The sequence below is a fragment of the Myotis yumanensis genome, unplaced genomic scaffold (assembly GCF_028538775.1).
Source record: "Myotis yumanensis isolate MYYU_CA2020_CCGP unplaced genomic scaffold, mMyoYum1.0.hap1 SCAF_3, whole genome shotgun sequence".
In the NCBI taxonomy this organism is placed as follows: Eukaryota; Metazoa; Chordata; class Mammalia; order Chiroptera; family Vespertilionidae; genus Myotis; species Myotis yumanensis.
Genome location: NW_027223754.1, coordinates 172,908,955 through 172,932,601, shown reverse-complemented (window position 1 = coordinate 172,932,601; position 23,647 = coordinate 172,908,955). Strand labels below are relative to the sequence as shown.

At 40.9% G+C, this 23,647-nt stretch overlaps 1 protein-coding gene across 1 annotated transcript in view; it reads right to left on the bottom strand.

Annotated features, from left to right (window-relative positions):
- The window catches only part of SLC2A13 (solute carrier family 2 member 13), a 300,012-nt gene that overhangs the window by 198,882 nt on the left and 77,483 nt on the right, over positions 1-23,647 (bottom strand). The window contains exon 3 of the mRNA XM_070410428.1: positions 21,225-21,433. Coding sequence (XP_070266529.1) covers positions 21,225-21,433 — 209 coding nt within the window. The remainder of the gene's footprint in view (positions 1-21,224; positions 21,434-23,647) is intronic.

The following is a 23,647-nucleotide window of genomic DNA, read 5'->3' as shown; positions in this document are numbered from 1 at the left end:
CTTAACAAGAGAATATTATATAGCAATATGATGTTTAAAGGAAATGTCTTCATTTTTTATGCTTAATCCTTATAGAATTAAGAAAAGCAGTGTGGGTCACTATGGTAGCTGTGTCTTCCAAATATTTATCTCTTTTTTTTAAAAAAATACATTTTTATTGATTTCAGAGAGGAAGGGAGACGGAGAGAGAGATAGCAACATCAGTGATGAGAGAGAATCATCGATTGGCTGCCTCCCGCACACCTTTCACTGAGAATCCAGCCTGAAACCCAGGCATGTGCCCTGACCAGGAATCAAACGGTGACCTCTTAGTTCATAGGTGAACGCTCAAGCACGGAGCCACACCAGCCAAGCACAAATATTTACCTCTTAATAAGGGCTACCTAAGTACTTAGAGCCACCATCAATCCCCACAGATATTAAAGCAGACAGCTCTCTAGACACAAAACACTGAATTTGTAGGTAACACCTACTACATCAGAAAACCTGTAGAAACCACTGCAAAGTATTAGTCGTAGAGACTGACCAGGAGGTTGTAATAGAGAAAGCTGCTAATTTAACAATGAATAATTTGAAAAAGTGTCCCTGCCCCTCTGCCACAAAGGAAGGTCTCTGTCTGGGGTGAGATTGGGCCAGAGGGGCCCTGATTCTTTCAGAGCTGGGTGTAGGTGAAGGAAAAGCAGGTAGTAAGTGAATGTAAGGAGGACGGGGAAAGGAAGAAGAAAGTGATGGTACAAAAATAGCAATAAAATCTAATAAAAGAGAAACATGCAAATTGACTGTACCTTTGCTATGCCCCAAGCCACGCCCACCAGCCAATCAGAGCGACTATATGCAAATTAACCCAACCAAGATGGCGGCTGGCAGCCACGGAGCTGGAGCGAGCAGGAAGGCAACAAAGTTTCAATTATAGAAGATAAATAAATCCCAGATACCTGCTTCCAGCTGGCCTTGACTGGAAGCTTGGGTGGCTGGGGGCCATGGCCAGCCTGCAAACAGCCATCAGCCCCTCATCCAGGATGGCCACAGCCTCATGGGGTGAGGGTCCTCACTGAGGGGCTTGGCCAGCATGCAAACAGCCATCAGCCACTCACCAAGGCTGGCCACACCTTCATGGGGTGAGGGTTCTCACTGGGGGGCTTGGCCAGCCTGCAAACAGCCATCAGCCCCTCACCCAGGCTGGCCAGGCACCCCAGCAGGACCCCCACCCTGATCCGGGACACCCTTCAGGGCAAACCAGCTGGCCCCCACCCATGCAGTAGGCCTCTATCCTATATAATAAATGGGCAATATGCAAATTGACCCTAACAGCAGAACAACTGGGAATGACTGGTCACTATGACACACACTGAACACCAGGGGGCTGACGCTCAATGCAGGAGCTGCCCCCTGGTGGTCAGTGTGCTCCCACAGGGGGAGCTCTGCTCAGCCACAAGCCAGGCTGAAGGCTGCCAGTACAGCGGTGGTAGTGGGAGCCTCTCCCGCTTCCTCAGCAGCGCTAAGGATGTCCGACTGCAGCTTAGGCCTGCTTCCCGCTGGCAAGTGGACATCCCCCGAGGGCTCCCGGGCTGCCAGAGGGATGTCTGACTGCCAGCTTGGGCCCAATCCCCTGGGGAGCAGGCCTAAGCCAACAGGTGGTCATCCCCCGAGGGGTTCCAGACTGCGAGAGGGCACAGGCCGGGCTGAGGGACACCCCCCACGAGTGCAAAAATTTTTGTGCACCAGGCCTCTAGTGTTATACATAATGTGATTCAACATTTATGTATCTTACAAAGCGATCACCATGACAAGTCCAGTAGCTCACCCCAAAAAATTATGATATTGACTATAGTCCCTATGCTATACAAGTATCCCCATGACTTATTTTACAACTGAAAGTCTGCACCTCTTAATGCTCTTCACCTTTTTGCCCATAACCCCGCCCCACCCTCCCTCTGGCAACCATTAGTTTCTTTTCTGTATCAATGAATTTATTTCTGTTTTGTTTGTTCATTTATTTTGGTTTTTAGATCCCACATGAGTGACATAAAATGGCATTTATCTTTCTTTACCTTATTTCACTTAGCATAATACCCTCTAGGTCCATTCATGTAGTTGAAAAGGTTCCACTATGTGTGTATATACACCTTAACCTCTTTATCTATTCATCTGTCCATGGACACCTAGCTTGGGTCCGTAGATTGGCTATGGTAAATAATGCTCCAATGAACATATGGGTGCATACATCTTTTGGAATTAGTGTTTTCGTTGTCTTGGGACAAATACCCAGAAATTGAATTGCTGGTCGTACGGTAGCTCTCCTTTTATATTTCTGAGGAACCTCCATACAGTTTCCATAGTGGCTGCACTAGTTTACATTCCCACTAGCAGTATGAGGGTTCCCTGTTCTCTACATCCTCACCAACTGGTTATTTGTTGTCTATTTGATAACAGCCATTCTGACAGGTGTGAGGTGATACCTCATTGTGGTTTTGATTTGCATTTCCCTGATGATTACTGATGTTCAGCAGCCTTTCACATGTTATTGGCCATCTGTATATCTTGTTTGGAGAAATGTCTATTCAGGTCCCCTGTCCATTTTTTAATCATATTGTTTGGGTTATTTTGATGTTGAGATGTATGAGTTCTTTATATATTTTGGATATTAATGCCTTATCTCATATACCATTTGCAAATATATTCTCCTGTGTATTAAGTTGCCTTTTTTTGTCTTGGTGATTTACTTTTCTGTGCAAAAAAGCTTTTAGTTTGCCCTGACCAGTTTGGCTCAGTGGATAGAGCATCGGCCTGCGGACTGAAGGGTCCCAGGTTCGATTCCGGTCAAGGGCATGTACCTGGGTTGTGGGCACATCCCCAGTAGGGGGTGTGCAAGAGGCAGCTGATCGATGTTTCTCTCTCATCGATGTTTCTAACTCTCTATCCCTCTCCCTTCCTCTCTGTAAAAAATCAAAAAAAAATATATATTTTTTTTAAAAAGCTTTTAATTTGATGTAATCCCATTTGTTTTCGTTTTTCTTGTATATGCCTGAGGAGACATAGCCAAAAAAAAAAAATGTTGCTAAGAGTTTACTTACTAACAATGTTTTCCTCTAAGAATTTTATGGTTTCAGGTCTTCCACTTAAGCCCGTAATCTTTTTAATTTTTGTGTATGCTGAAAGAAAGTGGTCCATTTACATAATTTTGCATGTATTAGTCCAGTTTACTCAACACTGTTTATTGAACAGACTGTCTTTTCCCCATTGTGTATTCTTGCCTCCTCTGTCATAGATTAATTGACCATACAGGCATGGATTTATTTCTGGGCTATTTATTTATTTATTTATTTATTCTGTTCCATGTATCTATGTGTCTGCTTTTATGCAAGTTCCATATTGTTTTATTGCTATAGACATTCATAGTATATTTTGAAATCAGAGTGTGTGATACTTCCAACCTGTTCTTTTTAAACATTTTGTTAGCTTTTAAGGGTCTTCTGTGGTTCCATATAAATTTTGGGATTGTTCTAGTACTGTGAAAAATGCTACTGGCACTTTGATAGGAATTGCACTGAATCTGTGGACTGCTTTAGGTAGTATGAACATTAAAACAATTTTAATTCTTCCAATCCTTGAGCACAATATACCCTTCCATTTATTTGTGTCATCAATTTCTTTCATCAACATCTTACAATTTTCAGAGTATAGCTCTTTCATCTCCTTGGTTAGATGGTTCATTATTAGTGTGTAGGAACCCAAGAGATTTCTGTATATTTACTTTGTATCCTGCAATATTTAGTAATAGTTTTGTGGTGTGTATTTCTTAAGGTGTTCTATATAGAGTATCATGTCATCTGCAAATAGTGGATTTTCCTTCTTCCTTTCCAATTTGGATGGCTTTTATTTCTTTTTAATGTCTGGTTGCTATGTCTAAGACTTCTAATACTATGTTGAATAAAATCAGCAAGAGTGGGTATCCTTGTCTTGTTCCTGATCTTAGAGAAAAAACTTCCCATTTTTCACCATTGACTATAAACTGTGGGTATATCATATATTACCTTTATTAGTTGAAGTATGTTCCCTCTATACAAACTTTGTTGAGAGTTTTTATCATAAAGGGATGTTTGATTTTTTTCAAATGCTTTTTTTTACATTTACTAAGATGATCATATGTTTATTCTTGGTTTTATTAATGTGATATATCCTGTTGACTGGAAGATATTAAACCATCCTTGCATCCCTGATATAATTCCACTTTCTGATGGTATAGGATCCTTTTAATGTATTGTTAAATTTGTTTTAATATTTTGTTGAGAATTTTTGCATCTCTGTTCATCAGGGATATTGCCCTGTAGTTTCCTTCCTTCCTTCCTTCCTTCCTTCCTTCCTTCCTTCCTTCCTTCCTTCCTTCCTCTCTCTCTCTCTCTCTCTCTCTCTCAGGATCTTTTCTAATTTTGGAATTAGGATAATGCTGGCCTTATGGAATGAGTCTGGAAACATTTGTTCCTCCTCAATTTTTGGAATATTTTGAGAAGAGTAAGTATTAATTCTCTTTAAATGTTTAGTAGAGTTAACCTATGAAGCTGTCTGGTCCTGGACTTTGATTTGTTGGGAGGTTTTGGTTACAGAGTCAGTGTTGATACTACCAAGCAATCTGTTCACATTTTCTGTTTCTTTCTGGTTCAGTCTTGGAAGGGTGTATGTTTCCAGGAATTTATCCATTTCTTCCAGGTTGTCCAATTTGTTGGCATATAATAGTTCATAGTATTCTCTTATTATCCCTTGCATTTGTGTTGTCAGTTGTACTTGTTTCATGCTGGAATTTATTTATTTGGACCCTGTGTTTTTTTTCCTTGATGAATCTGAGTAAAGATAATAGTTGTCACCTCATTTATTTCTGCTCTGATCTTTATTATATCCTTCCTTTTACTAACTTTGGGCTTTTGTTTGTTCTTCTTTTTATAGTTCCCTTAGGTGCTTTTGCTGAGTCTCATAGATTTTGGAACACTGTGTTCCCATTTTCATTTCTCTAAAGGTATTTTTTTTATTTCTTCGTTGACCCACTGATTGTTTAATAGCATGTTGTTTAGCTGTCTTACAAAAACAGATCCAGAGACAGAGAAGCATCAATCAGACAGTCAAACCTCAGAGGGAAGGTAGGGGAGGGTGGGGGTAAAGGGGAGAGATCAACCAAAGGACTTGTATGCATGCATATAAGCATAACCAATGGACACAGACACTAGGGGGGTGAAGGGGGGGCAATGAGGGGATAAGGATACATATGTAATAGCCTAATCAATAAAAAATGGCATGTTGTTTAGCCTCCATTTATTTGTGTGTTTTTCTGGTTTTCTTCTTGCATATTATTTTTTTCATATTGTTGTTGTCAGTAAAGATGCTTGATATGATTTCACTCTTCTTCAATTTATTGAGACTTGTTTTGTGGCCTAACATGATCTATCTTAGAGAATGTTTCATGTGCACTTGAAAAGAATGTGTATTCGGCTGTTTTGGGATGAAATGGTCCATATGTATCTATTAGGCCCATCTGTCTTAATGTGTTGACTAAGGCCAATGTTTCCATGTAGAATTTTTATCTGGATGATGTATCCATTGATATGTCAATGTTAAAGCCCCTTATTACTGTATCCCTGTCAATGTCTTCCTTTGTGCCTATTAATATTTGCTTTAAGTACATAGGTGCTCCTAATGTTGGGTACATACATGTTTACAAGTGTTATATGTTCTTTTTTAATTGACCCCTTTGTCATTATATAATGACCTTTGTCTCTTACTACAGTCTTTACCTTAGAATCTATTTTGTCTGATATAAGTACCGTTGACATGTATAAGTGGTCCCACACAGTTCAAACCATGTTTTTCAAGGGTCAATTGTATTTTTTATCTGCAGTTGGAAATCTGCCTTTGAAGAGGACTAAGTTATAATTGAATTTTTTATTGTGTGGCCGGTCAATGCCCCTATTCCTTGTGCTGCTCATGGTCAACTGTATAGATACCCTAGCTTTCTTTTGGTTTCTATTTTCATGAAATATCTTTTTCTATACTTAACACTTTCAGTCTGTGGTTATGTGAAGTGAGTCTTTTGTAGGCATCATATACATAGGTCGTGTGTGTGTGTGTGTGTGTGTGTGTGTGTGTTTGAATCCATTCAACTACTCTATGCCTTTGATTAAAGAATTTAATTCATTTACATTTAAAGCTATAACTGATAGATATGTACTTATTGCCATTTTGTTCATTGTTTTCTGACAGATTTCTAGTTCCTTTATGTTCCTTTTTTCTTCTCTTGCTTTCTTTCCTTGTGGTGGATGAGTTCCTATAGTGTTATGCTCAGGTTCTTTTCTCCTTGGGTTTTGTGTATCTACTATAGGTTTTTGTTTTGTGGTTGCTATGAGGCTCACACACATAACAGTCTCTCTCTCTCTCTCTCTCTCTCTCTCTATATATATATATATATATATATATAATACACACATACACACATATAAAACAGTGTATTTTAAGTTTGAGTGTGTTCTAAAACTACATTTTTACTCACCCCACCTCCACATTTTGTGTGTTTTTTTATTTCATAGTTTACATCTTTTCATTTTGTGTATCCCTTAACTAATTACTGTAGTTACAGTTGTTTTTACTACTTTTGTCTTTTAACCTTCATACTAGCTTTGTAAGTGGTTGATCCACGCTCGTGTGCGGTGGCTGGTCCCTTAGAGCAACAGCCACTTTGGAGGGGCACTGGTTGGGTGCCAAGACCCTCTGCCAGGTGTGGCAGAGCTGGAGTTGCTCTGGTTGGGTGCCAGCCGGGCAGCAGGTTGGGTGAGGTGGGTCCTCAGGGTAACACTAATACAATATGAACATAATGTCTCATTTTTAGGGTTGTTTTAAGGACCAAAGAGAGAGAATGTGTGTGTGAGTGCATGTATATGTGTGCACACATTTACAAAAGTAAGCGTTCAGTAAATAGTGATCATTAACAGTATTTTCACAGTATTATTCAAATATAAATAATGAATTTTAAGATAAAATTACAAAAGGTCTCTACTTTTTATACAAAGTTGGTTTTGAAAGTTTCTGCCTTCCGTGCCTTAGAAAAGAGCCGTTATTGGGTTCAGTTCTCTAAAAAAATAATGTTGCTGGTTTATTTTATTCTGAGACTTGTGCAGTGGGAGTCATCTTCAAGGAAATATCTTGAAAAATTTAGGGAGGAAAAAACTATTAAAAATGTGAGACACTCATACAGGCACATATCTGTTTATTTTACTTTATAGATGTTGAGTTATTTACACATTGAAGACTAGGCCCTTCACCAGCTAAAAGATTAATACTCATTTTACTGCCACGCATGTTTTATCGTGGTGCTCTGGAACTGAACCCTCAGTATCTCAGAGATATGCCAGAAATTTACTGTTTTACCTTCATAAACCTAGCAATTTTCTCCTACACATCTCCTTACTGAAGGCTTCTACACTTCAAGCACTATATATTCTGGGTAGTTAACTTCAATGTACATCTTTGGTAAGTGTTCAGTAAGATACTGATTAAATACTGCTTAGTGGTGTTAGACCAAAGAGTTCAGAGAGCCTGAGGCAGAGTGGTAAAGGAAAATGAAAATTAATGGTATTTGACCACTCTATCTCTTAAATACAAAGTGAATGTAAAACATTTGAAAAAAATAAGAGTGATCCCTTTGATTTTTGATTCAGGAAGATTTCTTCTGATATTTGTAAACAGACAAGTTTCTTCCCATAGCACATGAAATGGCTATTTTATTATGATCCTAGAGCTCATCAATGGAATGGTCCTGTTACCACTAAAATGTCTCTCTACACCAGAGTGGCGCAAGTGTCCACACCTCTGTCATGAAGAAAACGGGGTTTTCTTCAGGATCTTCCCTAACCTTCTCCAAAGACCTTTAAAGGGCACAGCAATTTGTCTTTTCTGGAGGAAAATAAAATCTCCAGACGATGGCTTTATTGACAATGCAGACTATCACCTGTGCTGAATGATGTATTTAGTGTTCAGCTGGAAATGAACTACCCTGAAGCAGCAATTTAAGAACAATATGCTTTTTTAAAATGTCTTCTTTGTTAGGTCCCCCCACGCCCCAACAAATTTGATTGCATTAAGTACAGAGCATTACCAAATAGCATGAACTTCACAATGTGTTGGGGGGGAAAGAAAATTTTGACACAGTCAAGATGCCCCCGGCCTGGATTTCTTTTTATGAGATATAGATTTAAGTGCATCTTGGCAAGAGAGCAGAAAGATAAACCTTCAAGTATTACCTATCAGCTTACTAGGATAATTTGGATTTTCAATATAAATCAAGGAAAATGGCTTGAAAGCCTTCCGGTGAGCTGAAAATGTTTCCTTCCTTCATGAGCATGCTGAGCCAAAAGTCTCCTCTGTGCTGTTCTTTATCCCCATGTAGGAGGGGAGTCAATGACATTTTACAGTAAAATCCAAGGACTATTCCAATTCTGTTTCAGATTTTTAAAGTCCTCTGAGACTTATAAAATAGAAAGCAACCTTTATTTAAATCCACGTTGGGTTAAATAAAGCTTCTTTTAAGTAAGTTCTCACAATTAAGAAAATAAATTTTACCAAAAACTGAATAGTTACATATTATTTTAATACTAGAGGCCCGGTGCACTGATTCATGCACCGGTGGGGTCCCTCAGCCTGGCCTGTGCCCTCTCATTATCCGGGACCCCTCGGGGGATATTGGAGGCCTGGTGCATGGATTCGGCCCAATTCCCCCTAGGCCAGGCCGAGGGACCCCATCAGTGCACGAATCCTCTAGTATGCATATAAGATCTTTGGTTATTCTCTTCCCGCCCTCCTCCCTTTCCCCTTCCCTCTGAGATTCATCAGTCTGTTCCATGTTTTCATGCCTGTGTATTGAGCATCTGCCCCCTGGTGGTCATTGTGCGTCATAGCTACCGGTCGAATGGTTGAATGGTCAGACAGTCACTTAGGCTTTTATATATAGATTCATTTGGCTTAGGGCTTGTTGATTCAGGAATAGAAAATTAAAGCAGCTTTTTACTTGACCTTTTGTTGTACTCCACTGCTCACCATGGCAATGTATAACAGCCTCACATTTTGACAATTTTTGCAATTTTGCAACAACCTCGAGAATATTAGATACAGAAATACTTTCTTTGCCTATATTCAGAATATTGGGATCATCTCGCTGAAAAACAATTTGTCACTATCTACTTCAAGTTTACTCAGTAAATTACATGTATTACTTTGGGTCAGACAACACTGTGCCACCATATGAAGAAAATACAAGCAAAACTACCATAAATACTAGGGGAAAAAATGACTCCTTTCATCTAAGTGCAGATGTCAACTGCAAAAAGCAGCCTACTGCAATGCCATTATGCTGGAATTAGATTGCTCAGGAAACTTTTGGAAGGATTTCTATCAACATATGATAAATATCTGCCCTCTCCAACCTCTCTGCAGAATATGATTTGTTGAAATGGCCACAGGCAATATCTGGTCACAGAAAAAGAAAATGACTCATGAGAAGACAAGACTTGATGACATAATTGCAAAATTAAGGTAGGAGAAAAGAAAGATGCTGCTGTCCCTTGCTGTACACAACAGACATGACCCCAAAGAGCTGGAGGTAAATCACATCAAACTGTAACTGAACTCACAGGAGGGTCTTGACTAAATGCTCCTCCCTACAATGCTCTTCCTTTCCAATCTGCAGACTGAACTACCGACCAGGGAAAACACAGAGCTACATTCACCCAGATTAAGAGCTGATTGGTTGATGAAATTAAATAATACCAACCTTGTTAGCTTGAATGTTTTTGCACAGATGAGGGTTTTTATACTACACAGCTTACCTGAATGCTCTGTAACAGTCAGAACAGCCAGTGGGCCTCGAGGGAATTTCAGTCTGAAATATTAGCACTTGGAGTGCGGGAAACGAGTTAAGTCGGCTCGCGTGAATTGCGCGTACTCCGCGGGAGCCGTCTTAACTCGGTTCATATAGATTTGCGGTGGAGTGCGGGAAACGTGTAAACTCGGGCCGATTGTAACTGCGTATTACCAAATATGTTTGTTTGCCGTTCACAAAGATACCTACCTGCGTATGCGAACCGTTTCATACCCATTGGGGTAATAGGTATCATAAAAATCCCTGATTTTGCGCGGGAAACCTAAATAATTGCCCGCGCCATCTTATATTTTGGCGGGAAATTCACCCCACACCGGAGTGTTAGGTCGTATCTCTCTGAGTTGCTACTTCTCCCATATGCTAAATATTAAGATTTTAGTGACCATAGGGCAGGGCCAATTTTCTTCCTGATATTCTCAAGTTCAATAAATCTTTTCATAAGTAACTGTGATCTAAGTACTACTGACTGTTATAAAAAGCCCAGCCTGCATGGCTCAGTGGTTGAGCGTTGACCTATGAACTAGGAGGCCACAGTTCGATTCCCAGTCAGGGCACAAAGCCCAGGTTGTGGGCTCCACCCCCAGAAGGGTGTGTGCAGGAGGCAGCCAATCAATGATTCTCTCATCACTGATATTTTTATCTCTCCCTCTCCCTTCCTCTCTGAAATCAATAAAAATATTGTGGCCCCACCCCATAACAAAGAAACAGAGTCTCCGGAGGATGAGGCCCAGAAATCAGGATTTTAAAAAGATTCCCAGGTGATTCTAATGTGCAGCCAAGGTTGAGAACCACTGCTCTAGGGAGAGAAAGCTTACCTTGTTGACCTTTTCCCTCTGGTGACCCCGCTTCAATACACAACGCAGAGCAGGGAAGAGTGTGCGGAGAGGGTGAATTTGTAAGCCATTCCCTAGCCCTGCCCTAGGCGTTGCTTCTGCTAAGGCAGAACCTTTGCTTTCCTCTCACCACAGCCCAGGATAAGAAACTGAAGCCAAGAAAAAAACACAGTGTAATGATGTTTGGTGATGGATGTTAACTACACCTACTGTGGTGATCATTTCACAGCATATACATATATAAAATTATTACGCTGTACACCCAAAACTAATATAATGTTATATGTCAATTATATCTCAATTTTTTTTTTAAAAGGAAACTGAAGAAGTCAATTAGAGAGTGCTAGCAAACAAGGTGCTATAAAGCATATGAATACACATCTTATTTATAGACTAGAGGCCCGGTGCATGAAAATTCATGCACTGGAGGGGGGTCCCTCAGCCCGGCCTGCACCCTCTCACAATCCGGGAGCCCTCAGGGGCAGGAGACAACCCAGCGATCAGGGGAAAGTGACGCCCCATCACACCTCTGCTGCTGCCACTGTTGGCAGCGCAAGCCTTGGCCGGCCCTGGTTACCTGAGCCTCAGGCCGGCCCTGGGCGGCTGGGCAGCCGACAGCCGAGGCTTGCCTGTGCCTCGGGCCAGCCCTGGGTGGCTGGTGGGCTGAGGGGACTGGTGGACTCCAGAGGCGGGCGGGCCTGGCCTTGCCGCGTGCACCCGCCACCCCAGCAGTGCTGAAGGCACTGGGCGCCGCCAACTTTGAGGGTGGGGCAGTTAATTAGCATATTCCCTCCTTACTGGCTGTGGGCGCCGCCATCTTTGGGACAGCATGAGGGTCAATTAGCATATTCCCTCTTTATTAGATAGGATTCTTCCCTAAGATTGTCCTGGAAGAAGCCTATCTCTTTGGTTAATTGATTTTACTTTTCTTGTTGTGGGAGAAAATTCCTAACTGTTTTTGAACTAAAGCTGCTGACAACGACTCTCTGCCCTACATGCCCAGTAAATTATGAGATGACCATCTTTCTTTAGTAAAATAGACAGACCCAACTTTCAATGCCTTGCCTAAAGAATTCATTCGCCCAGAACAGAAACTCCAAACACTGTAATTTATGTCTATCAAAATGAGGGATGCATATCTCGGGGCATATACAGAACAGCATGATGGAACACATAAAAACAATGAATAAACACTGAAGATATTCAGGGAAAAACATTTTTAGAGTCAAGAAGAAAACAGTTACAGAACAGAATACAAACTTGTGTTCATTTCTAGGATAAAGCATAAAAATTCACATAAATGCCAAGCTTACTGTAGCTGCCTTTTGCCATGGTACCCAGAGCCCCAAAAGACTCTCTCCAGGCATCTTTGAAGCTAAGTGGAAATGTTGACACAGTGTTGCCTAAAGTAAAACCTAGATCTCTCTCAGCTTTCTTCTTCTGTTGTACATACAAATCATGACTCTATTAGATATCTATGCAACATGAAATAAACTAGAAGGACAAACCATAAGAGATTAGCAACAAAATGATGGAAAGAATATATTGTGTACTCAAATTTGCTTTTGATTCTAAAAGTAGTAATAATGTCCCTACTAATTCAAAGCTTAGTCTTGGCAACCTGGGATTAATAAAGATAGACTTATAGCTATGTCTTAAAAATCTGGTACATGTACACTTTATCATCAAAACTTCCAAGAAAATAAATTTAGTTCACTTAATGATACATAGAATTTTGCACCTGCTGTTCCCTCTGCCTGGATCACTCTTCCCTTCAGTTCCCTGCATTGTTGATTCTTTCTCACCCACCAAATTCACCTCCTCAGAGAAGCCTTTGCTAACTACCCCACATAGAGTAGCCCCTCTTCCGTCCTGCTATAAGTGTGACTATCCTGTTTGTTTCCTTCAAAGACATTACCGCAGTTTGAGTTACTGATAATTATTTCCTCTTTCATATCATTTGTTTGCCTCTTTCTAACAGAATGGGCCAGAACCTTGTCTGTCTTATTTATTGCCACATCCACATCTCTATTTTCACTCAATAAATATTTGTGAATGAAGTCTGCAACATGGTATTTATAAATTCAAACAAACAAACAAACAAACAGGCTTTTCTCAGAGACTTTTAAAACTCTAAAAAATCAGACTATGGAACTGCTATATAATCTGGCTCTCTTTCCTTACAAACCTAAAAAGAAACTGGAGCCCAGCAACTCCCCCCAAATCCTTTTAGGATTACCAGCTTGGGGAGGAGCCATCCCTAGTCTCCATTTGTCTGTCTCTCACTCCAGGGGGCTTTGCAAACCAAGCTGTTGTTTCTCCTAGTTTCACTTTATTAGTCCTACGGGATGTATAAACAGTGTTAAACACATGTGAAAACCGACTGCTCGCTTCTTTGCCCATTAACTGTCTTTTTTTTCCCAACTACAGTGGAGAAATCACTTGCTAGACAGGTTGACCGCTATACCACCTGCAGAAGAGAGGGAATCCCAATCCAGTCTCCTTCCACAGCGTGGCCTGTGAGCCTCACCTCTGCTACTGACGTGGCCAGAGCAGACACCACACTCACTGAGAAAGCCGTAGTGTGATTTGAAACTAGAAGTACGTAAATGCCACATACACTGACACCTCACACATCCAAACAATTAATTTAACAAACGCATACTTGAATAGCTATGCCTATTTTCCTCAAAGAGATCAAATTTAAACTCAAGTAACAAACAAAACCAAAAAAAATCCTACGGAAGGAGAAGGGTCACATAAGCAAGCATCATAACAGTCCCACGTCTGAAATCCTCTGGACGCTTCCAGAGCAGGACGTGATTTACTCATCTGGAATCAGACCTATTTCGAAGCTCACAGGTAGCAGGTAAGGAAGCCTGGGATTACTAATAAGAATGTCTAACAAGAACACATTTCTCCCTAAAAGACATGGGGGTCTTATTCATAGGCTTCTTTCTAACCTCCTGGAATAGCTGAGTATTTTGTGGCGGCCGGGTCAAGTTTCTTCCCTGGGCAGCTGCCTTCCACTGCCCATAGTTCCCAGCCTTGCAGCCGTGGCTCAGAATCACCCCACAGGATCCATGGACCAAATAACCTCGGTCACTGTCGAACCCTCCAACACAAGAGCTGACTTGTCCTCCTGGGCCAGGGCATTTTTATTATTTCGAAGTGAGCTGTTTCTTCGTGTGTATTCGTCCATCTAGCTTATCATTTTCGAATGTAAATGACCAAAGGCCAGGACCCTGACAGTTTAACACAAACCATAGTGGTCTTTGTTTTCCAACGAACCTGACACGGAGCCTTGCTCCTGGGCATGACAATGCTGAAATAAAATGCATACTTGTGCAGAGTATGGTTTTCTGTGGCCAGACTTACCAATCATAGGAACAAGGCCCCCAGTCACTGGTGCCAAGTAACACTGGCATTTCTGTCTGTCTGCATTCATGCCACGATGCTATTAATTTGGTACTTTTAAAAAAAGAATATGAGATTGGTTTTTAAATGAAGCAAGATGATAGTACTCTAAGACAAATCCCATTATGGATAAATTATTAATCCCATTAGTTACAAACTTTAAAACACTTATCCAAGCATGAGACAAATAATATCAGGATTCAATGGATAACACAATTTTTAAAAACTGTGCCAAATGTGTATATAAAACAAACTTAGGAAATAGATAGACAGCTAAATACTTTATCTACAAGAACCAGTGCCCTATTTAGCTCCCAAAGACTTTCGATAAAAAAAACTAAAGCAGCCCTAACCGATTTGGCTCAGTGGATAGAGCGTCGGCCTGCAGACTGAAGGGTCCCAGGTTCGATTCTGGTCAAGGGCATGTACCTTGGTTGCGGGCACATCCACAGTAGGGGGTGTACAGGAGGCAGCTGATTGATGTTTCTCTCTCATCGATGTTTCTAACTCTCAAACCCTCTCCCTTGCTTTCTGTAAAAAGTCAATAAAAAAAAAATTAAAGCAGATGCAGATCATTGCAATCCTATGTAACTCAAGTTTCTAAGAAAATCCATGTGGTGATACATTCCAAATAGTCATGGAACTCACACACTGTGTGTCGTCAACAGCGCATAGCTAGACAGTCAGACCAATGTTTAAGCAGTCAAAATGAAGGCACAGGCTCAGTGCTTTGCAATAAAATCAATGGTACTCCTACTGTTAAGCAAGAAGGCTTTTTTTATTAGATCTTTTCCTAATCCTTTACATAAATTAATAAAAACTTTTGTTCTAAGTAGTATTTAATGACCTAACACTATGAAAAGTTTTCAATTCCCACAATATCAGCCCATGGTTTCAAATACACTGATTACTATGAAAACAATCTCGTATTTCATTCAAGCTACTGCTGAGAGGAATGCAAACAGGAGCATAAAAGGAGTAATTTGTAATTTGAATAGACACTTAAAATCATACTTTAAAAATTAAAACAATGTTGCATTCTGTAAAAGTATGTTATTTTGTTAAAACAAAATTCCCTTTAATAGTGGCACTGGCCCTAGCTGGTTTGGCTCAATCCCAGCAGCCTATCAATGATTTTCTCTCATCATTGATGTTTCTATCTCTAGCTCCCCCTCCCCTCCTCTCTGAAATCAATAAAAATATATTAAAAAAAATAGTTGCACTAATGGGCTATTCCAAAAAAGCTGAGAATGCCAGGCACATAGTATATGATCTGAAACTTAAAAATAACCTTCACCTAGAATAGGCTCACAATTAGTTGGGGCTTTGGTCTGAGCAAGAAGGTAATCACATCACACTATTATACTTTATATAAAGTTAAGTCAAGCCATGTGTGGCTAACGCAACAGCCAGCTGCTGCAGTGTTCATTCTATTATTTCAAGAAGGCACAACCTCCAGCTCCACCAAAAACGGTGAGTGAGCAAACATATATTAACAAAGGTGTGTGTGTTTGGCACTTTTTCAGATATAAACAAATAATTTGAGTAATCTAAGTCAGCATCTTCATTTAAGCTACCAATTAATGTATTAGTAAAGGCAAAGGGAAAAACGAAACACTTTTGGGAAACGTGAATCTGGCAGGCTGGTTTTGAAAAAAATGTACTTTAACATATCTACCTTTCCCCACCATTTGTATCCTGTAAATCGGCCTGTCAGGATTATGGATCCTGCCTGAGAATTTTATAAACCCCTGCATGACTTCTCTGAAAATAAATTCATCAACATACATTACCTAGAAACTTCCTCCTTCTTACTTTTCTGACATGGCATAATTGGATTAGGTGGTTAACTAAAACATATTAAGGAAAAAACAAAATTATTCCAAAACTAGTATATGAATATTCTTATCTCATAAAAATTAGCATGGAAATTAATATGACATATACACAAATATTTAATTTTACTTAATGGATTTATTTGGACAGTTCACATAACTTTTTAGTCAACATAGAGTCAATAATGTATATATACCTTTATATATGAAAAATTTATCCTATCTAATAAAAGAGAAACATGGTAATTAGCCGTACATCCCCTACCCTTCCCATTGGCTAATCAGGGCGATATGCAAATTATTTGCCAGCCGAGATGGCGGCCAGGAGCCATGCACTGAAGCGAACAGGGAGGCTTGCTTGCTCCAGTGACTGCAGACTCCAACGTTCCCCGCCTGACTTGCCAGCCTCTCAGCTGCAACTCTAAGCAACTATGTTGCAAATATAGAAGCTAAACAAAACCCCAGAAACCTGCTTTAGTCAGCCGGGCTTCAGCCAGCCGGACTGCAACATTGTATCAAATACAGAAGGTAAACAAAGGCCAGAAACCTGCTTTCAGCAGCCGAGGCCTCAGAGCTAAAGCTGGCCCAGAATAAAAAAAAAAAAAAGAAAAAAAGGAGCAGTTGGGAGTTTCAGTCACCCGCCAGCCTGAAAACGGCCCTCAGCCCCTCACCCAGACTGGCCAGGCATCCCAGTGGAGACCCCCACCCTGATCCAGGACACTCTTCAGGGCAAACCAGCCGCCCCCCTCCCCAACCCCCCCGTGCACCAGGTCTCTATTCTATATAGTAAAAGGGTAATATGCCTCCCAGCACCGGGATCAGCGGAGCCGTGAGGCCTCCCGGCACCGGGATCAGTGTGACAGGGGGCAGCGCCCCAACCCCCTGATCACCCTGGGGCTCTGTGTGTGACAGGGGGCGGGGCCACAACCTACCTATCCGCCCTGCTCTGTTCATGACAGGGGAAGGCGCCCCAACCCCCTGATCAGCCCTGCTCTGTGCCTGATAGGGGGGAGCTCCCCAACCCCCTGATCGCCCTGTGGCTCTGTGTGTGACAGGGTGCAGCGCCCCAACCCCCTGATCGGCCCTGCTCTGTGGGTGATAGAGGCCGGCGCCCCAACCCCTCCCCGCCACGGGCCCTGCTCTGTGACGGGGTAGAGCCATAACCTCCCCATGGGCCCTGCCCTGAGTGTGACAGTGGCGGCGCCCTAACCCCCGATCAGCCCTGCTCTGTGTGTGACAGGGGGCAGCGCCCCAACCCCCTGATCTGCCCTGCTCTGTGTGTGGCAGGGGGCGGTGGCCCAACTCCCCTATCGGCCCTACTCTGTGAGTGACAGGGGGGAGCTCCTCAATCCCCTGATGGGCCATGCTCTGTGCGTGACAGGGGGGAGCTCCCCAACCCCCTGATCAGCCCTGCTCTGTGTGTGACAGGGTACGGAGCCCCAACCCTCCTGATGGGCCCTGCTCTGTGCATGACAGGGGGCAGCGCCCCAACCCCCTGATCCGCCCTGCTCTGTGTGTGACAGGGGGTGGTGCCCCAACTCCCCTATTGGCCCTACTCTGTGAGTGACAGGGGGGAGCTCCTCAACCCCCTGATGGGCCCTGCTCTGTGCATGACAGAGGATGGCACCGCAACCTCCCCATCGACCCTGCCTTGAGTGTGACAGGGGGCGGTGCCCCAACCCCCCAATCGGCCATACCCTGAGCGTGACTAGGGGTGGCATCGCAACCTCCCGATCCGCCCTGCTCTGTGCATGACAGGGGGCAGCGCCCCAACTCCCCCATCGGCCCTGCTCTGAGCCCGACCAGGGCTTGCACCTAGGGATTGGGCCTGCCCTCTGCCACCTGGGAGCAGGCCTAAGCCAGCAGGTCATTATCTCCTGAGGGGTCCCAGACTGCGAGAGGGCACAGGACGGGCTGAAGGACCCCCTCTCCCCCCGAGTGCACAAATTTTTGTGCACCGGGCCTCTAGTATATAAAATAAACATGCTCAATGAGCAAAAGCTAAAAGCATTTCCCTTAAAATCTAGAGCAAGAGAGGGATGTCTGCTTTTACCATGCTTATTCAACATAGTACTGAAAGTTCTAGCCACAGTGATAAGACAAGAAGAAATAAAAGGCATCCAAATTAGAAAGGAGGAAGTAAAACTGTCATTATTTGAACATGACATGATACTGTATATAGAAAACCCTAAAGACCCCACCAAAAACTACTAGATCTAATAAATGAATTCAGCAAAGTTGCAGAATACAAAATCAATACCCAGAAATAGATGGAATTTTTATACTTTAATAATGAACTATCAGAAAGAGAAACTAAGAAAACAACCCCATTTACTCTTGCAGCAACAAAAAAATAAGGTACCTAGGAATAAACTTAACTAAGGAGATAAAAGACCTGTACTCTGAAAACTATTAGACACTGAAGAAAGAAATTAAGGAAGAAACAAATAAGTGGAAGCATATACCATGTTCATGGATGGATTGGAAGAATTAATATCATTACAATGTTCATCCTACCAAAAGCAATCTATAGATTCAATGCAACTCCTATTAAAATAGCAAGAGCATATTTCACAGGTCTAGAAGAAAATATTCCAAAAATGTATATGGAACCAGAATGACCCAGAATAGTCACAACAATCTTAAGAAAGAAGAACAAAGTAAGAGGGATCACCATAATGGATATCAAACTATACTACAAGGCCACTGTAATCAAAACAGCCTGGTATTGGCATAAGAACAGGCATATAGACCAATGGAACAAAACAGAGAGCCCAGAAATTGACCCAAGCCATGACACTCAATTACTACTTGACAAATGAGGCAAGAGCATACAATGAAGTAAAGACAGTCTCTTCAATAAATGGTGTTGGGAAAAATGGACAGGTACATGCAAAAAAATGAAACTACACCATCTTACACCATACACAAGAATAAACTAAAAATGCAAAAAAGACTTAAATGTAAGTCACTAAACCATAAAAATCCTAGAAGAAGAAAACGTAAGTAGTAAATTCTCAGATGTTTCTTGCAGCGATATTTTTGCAGATATGTCTCTGAGGGTAAGGGAAACTTAGGAAAAGATAAACAAATGGGACTACATCAAGATAAAAAGCTTCTTCACAGCAAAAGAAGCCATAAAAAATGAAAAGAGAACCCACTGTGTAAGAGAACATATTCACCAATGTATATCTGATAAGGGGTTAATGTCAAAAATATATAAAGAACTTATACAACTCAACACTAGGAAGACAAACAATCCAATTAAAAAATGGGCAATGGACCTGAATAGACAGCTCTTCAAAGAGGGCATACAGATGGCCAATAGACATATGAAAAATTGCTAACGGTCACTAATCATCCAAGAGATGCAAATGAAAACTACAATGGCGTATCACCTGATACCCGTCAGAATGACTATTATCAATAAATCAACAAATAAGTGCTGGAGAGGATGTGGAGAAAAAGGAACACCAGTGCACTGTTGGTAGGAATGCAGACAGGTGCAGCCACTGTGGAAAAGAGTATGGAGTTTCCTCAAAAAATTTAAAATAGAACTGCTTTTTGACCTAGTGATTCCACTTCTGGGAATACATCCTAAGAATCCTGAAACACCAATCAGAGAGAATATATGTACCCCTATGTTCATAGCAGCATTATTTACAATAGCCAAGATATGAAAACAATCCAAGTGCCCATCAGCAGATTGAGAGGATAAAAAGCAGTGGTACTACTATATGGAATCTAATTAACAAAATAAACTGACAAGGAAAGTGGAAGCAGAATTATGGATATATGGAACAGACTGGTAGGTGCCAGAGGGGAGGTGGGTGGAGGTGACTGGAAGTAGAAGGGATTAGCTGAAGGACATATATGCACACCATAGACAAAGACAATAATGTGGTGAAAGCCAAGGGAAGGGGAGGCGGGGTGGGCGAGGTGGGCAAAGGTGGTGGGGGGGGGGAGGGGAGGACATCAGCAATATTGTCAACATTAAAAATTTTAATAAAAAATGTAATAAGAAAATAATAAAATAGAATAAACATGCACTCAACAAATGCCGGAAGCCAGTTCCAGCATGTCAGCAGGGCTAAATCATCTGGAGGTGGCTGAGAGCATTTCCCCAAACCTGAAAAGGATGCATAAATGATTGCTTGCTGCCAGACAGTTGAGGGCATTTCAATCTACATGTTATTGCCTCCTACTGGCCAAACACCTGAACAGCTGAAGGCAATTCCCCAATCTGGCAATGGATTCTGTATACAAACCCTGGCCTTTGATGTGTATATCTACTTGCCTTAGGACAATTTGTGTTAATAAATAGCAAGGGGTCCTGAGATAAGGAGAACTTAGTTCCTTTAGCTAAGTCTTCTCTGACTCCCCAAAATGCCTTTCAAACTTATGTTTTGTCTCTGGACTCTTGATTAATTTACACACAGGGCTTCTCCAGATTCCTGAACCATTCTAGATGCTGGATCAAGACCACCGGCATTAAACAAATACCCATACACACAAAATAATGAAAAATATGTAAAGTGCATCCAATTTAGAAAGAATCAATTTAGAATAGTCAAAAAACTATTCAAAAATTAAAATAGTAATGCCGAAACCGGTTTGGCTCAGTGGATAGAGCGTCGGCCTGCAGGCTGAAGGGTCCCGGGTTCGATTCTGGTCAAAGGCATGTACCTGGGTTGCGGGCACATCCCCAGTGGGGCATGTGCAGGAGGCGGCTGATCAATGTTTCTCTCTCATCGATGTTTCTGACTCTCTGTCTCTCTCCCTTCCTCTCTGTAAAAAATCAATACAATATATTTAAAAATAGAAAAAAAAAATTAAAATAGTAATTATGTAAGGACTAGAGGCCCGATGCACGAAATTCGTGCAAGGGGCTCAGCCCTCGCAGCCCCTAACAGCCTCCGCCAGCCAGCCTCCGCCAGCCCTCGCAGCACCGGCTTCATCCGGAAGGTCATCTGGTTGGTCATTCTGCTGTTCAGTGTAATTAACATATTAGCTCTTTATTATATAAGATATTAGCATTGTGGGGGCATTTTTCTTCATTCTTTTATAACATTATTATATTGCTTTAAAAAATTAAAATGTATTTTTTGGTATTACACATAAAACCACTACATAATTTAAAGATATTAAATAGTACTAAAATATAATTTCAAAATAAAACCACTGTGTAGTTTTAAAATTCATGTAAGTATAAAATCTACATACCTGAACCAACTTCCTTTTCCTCTTCTTCAATGTTATTTTTGATGCTATCATATTCTTCATCAATGGTCTGATTGCCTCGCATCTGAGACAAAATTCTACGGGCCTTCTGAGTCTGTCCTTTCTGAATAAGCCATCGAGGGCTTTCAGGTAAAAAGAGGAAGCCAAAAAACTGTATGACTGCTGGAATCGCTGCAAGTCCCAACATGTACCTGCAATAAAAAACCCAGATAGTATTGTAAAACTTGGTCTTATTTGCACCATATTGGGAATACTATATAATGCAAAAATAGTGAGAATTATTTTCTTTTTATTATGTCTATGTATAACCAGAAAAAATAATATTTTTATGCTGTAGTGAGAAACTGAAAAATGACAAAAGTCTGGTTCTTCTCTCACACAAATTACAGTGAAAAAGAACGGGCAAAAGTCACAAGGATTACATATATGCATTCTGATCCTAACACATCATGCAAAACACCACATTCACCAGCCCTACCCAATACTAATATGTAGAGATTTGTATTCTATAATATAAAATGGGATTAAGACAAAACTCTCTAATCTGTTTAAAAGATAGACTTTTCAATAAAATGCCCAAATTGATTTCTTTAGTTATTTCCACCCTGTGAATGATTAGTTATGATTTCATTTTGTCATTAAGCATCATGTTGACCCTCATTAACTAAGGAGTAGAAGCCCATAGGAGAAAAAAAAAAAAAAAAGATGGAGCTGGAAGCAAATAATCAGTATTAAAATAATAGAAATGCAAAAAAAAAACTAACCCAAAAGAAAACCAAAAAGTCCTGCTCATGTTGTTTTAAGTTACATGTCATCTTTTTAAAATGTCTGTTGTTAATGACTGACAAAATTCTATGTAGGAAATAAAATATCATTTTAGATCCATCAGAGAAATAACAAAAATAATAACATGAGTCCATCGATATCAAAGATCTCTCCAAATTATTCTGACCATCAGACTGATCTCCTAGCATCTTTAGGACTCAAGCTTTTTGAACTGAGGGGTTAGGTTAGGTAAACTTCAAGGTCTCTCTCAAAGGAAAACGTCTATGAATCTAGGACACCTGGCTGTTTTCTGTTAATCCAAATTCCTGGGGGATGTTCCCTGGTAGATTCCTGATGGTAGAGCTCAGAAGACCAACTCCAATTACATAACCATCATGCTCACAGGGTATCAATACACCAGTGGGAAGTCATCTGACTCAATATGCTTTTCAGAGCTATTCTGGCTGTTAAGCTATGTTAAACCCAAAGCATGGCAACCTTGGAGCCTCCAGATATACATATATCTTATGAAAAAGTTCATTACTTTTTAAGCAATTTCATTTTAATTCATACACAGCACAGAAAAAATACAATTGTCACATGGGTGTTAGGAAAAACTCCTACTCCAAACAGTAGCTAAAACTACATACAGAAACAGCAAAATTCACTAAGATTTAGAAAGTAAACAAAGCGTTTATGAATGACTGATAAATGAATCACTTGGCCTCCAGTGTTAACAGAAATCTCATTTACAGGGTTTTATATTGTAAGGCATGGGCTATGATAATACTGAATCACTCCTTCCTCTGCTCACCCACGAACACAGTGTCTTAACCTCAATTTATGTCCCTGTGCCTTGTATCGTAATAAATTATTTACCTGTCCCACTTGATTGCATATTTTACTTTGTATTCAGCACGGCACCTAATAAAGTATCTTGAACACAGTAAAAACTTAGAAAATGGCCCTGACTGGTTTGGCTCGGTGGATAGAGCGTGGGCCTGCGGACTGAAGGGTCCCAGGTTCGAATCCGGTCAAGGGCATGTACCTTGGTTGCAGGCACATCCCCAGTAGGGGGTGTGCAGGAGGCAGCTGATTGATGTTTCTTACTTTCTATCCCTCTCCCTTCCTCTCTGCAAAAGAATCAATAAAATATAATAAAAAAAACTTAGAAAATGTTTTACGAAATGATACAAAAGCAGTTTGTAACTCATTTTATATAGTTTATATATCTCAACTTCCTGTATTAACTAAACAGAAAATAACTGTGCTTCACACTCATAAAGCAATCTCTTCTGGACCATGTAGCTCTGCAAAATTACTTGCACAGTAATCCCTTCCATGGAAACCGTTTGTTATTCTAGAGATGGTGAGACCTTCCCGTCATAAGATGACTCATCTAAAGGCTTCCTAAGACTCTTCAGATGAGAGCAGGAGAGATCAGCTCAAACAAGTGCATATTTATGGCCTCTTCCCCTTAAAATGTTAACTTGTATAACCAAATCTGCTTAAACATAGCTTTTATTGCTGTAAATCAGTGATTTTCAAACGGTGTGCCTTGAGAATTTTTGAAACATGCAATTACCCTACTAGTCAGGGGCACTGATTTCTTTTCCCTAATACTGTCAAATTAAAAAATG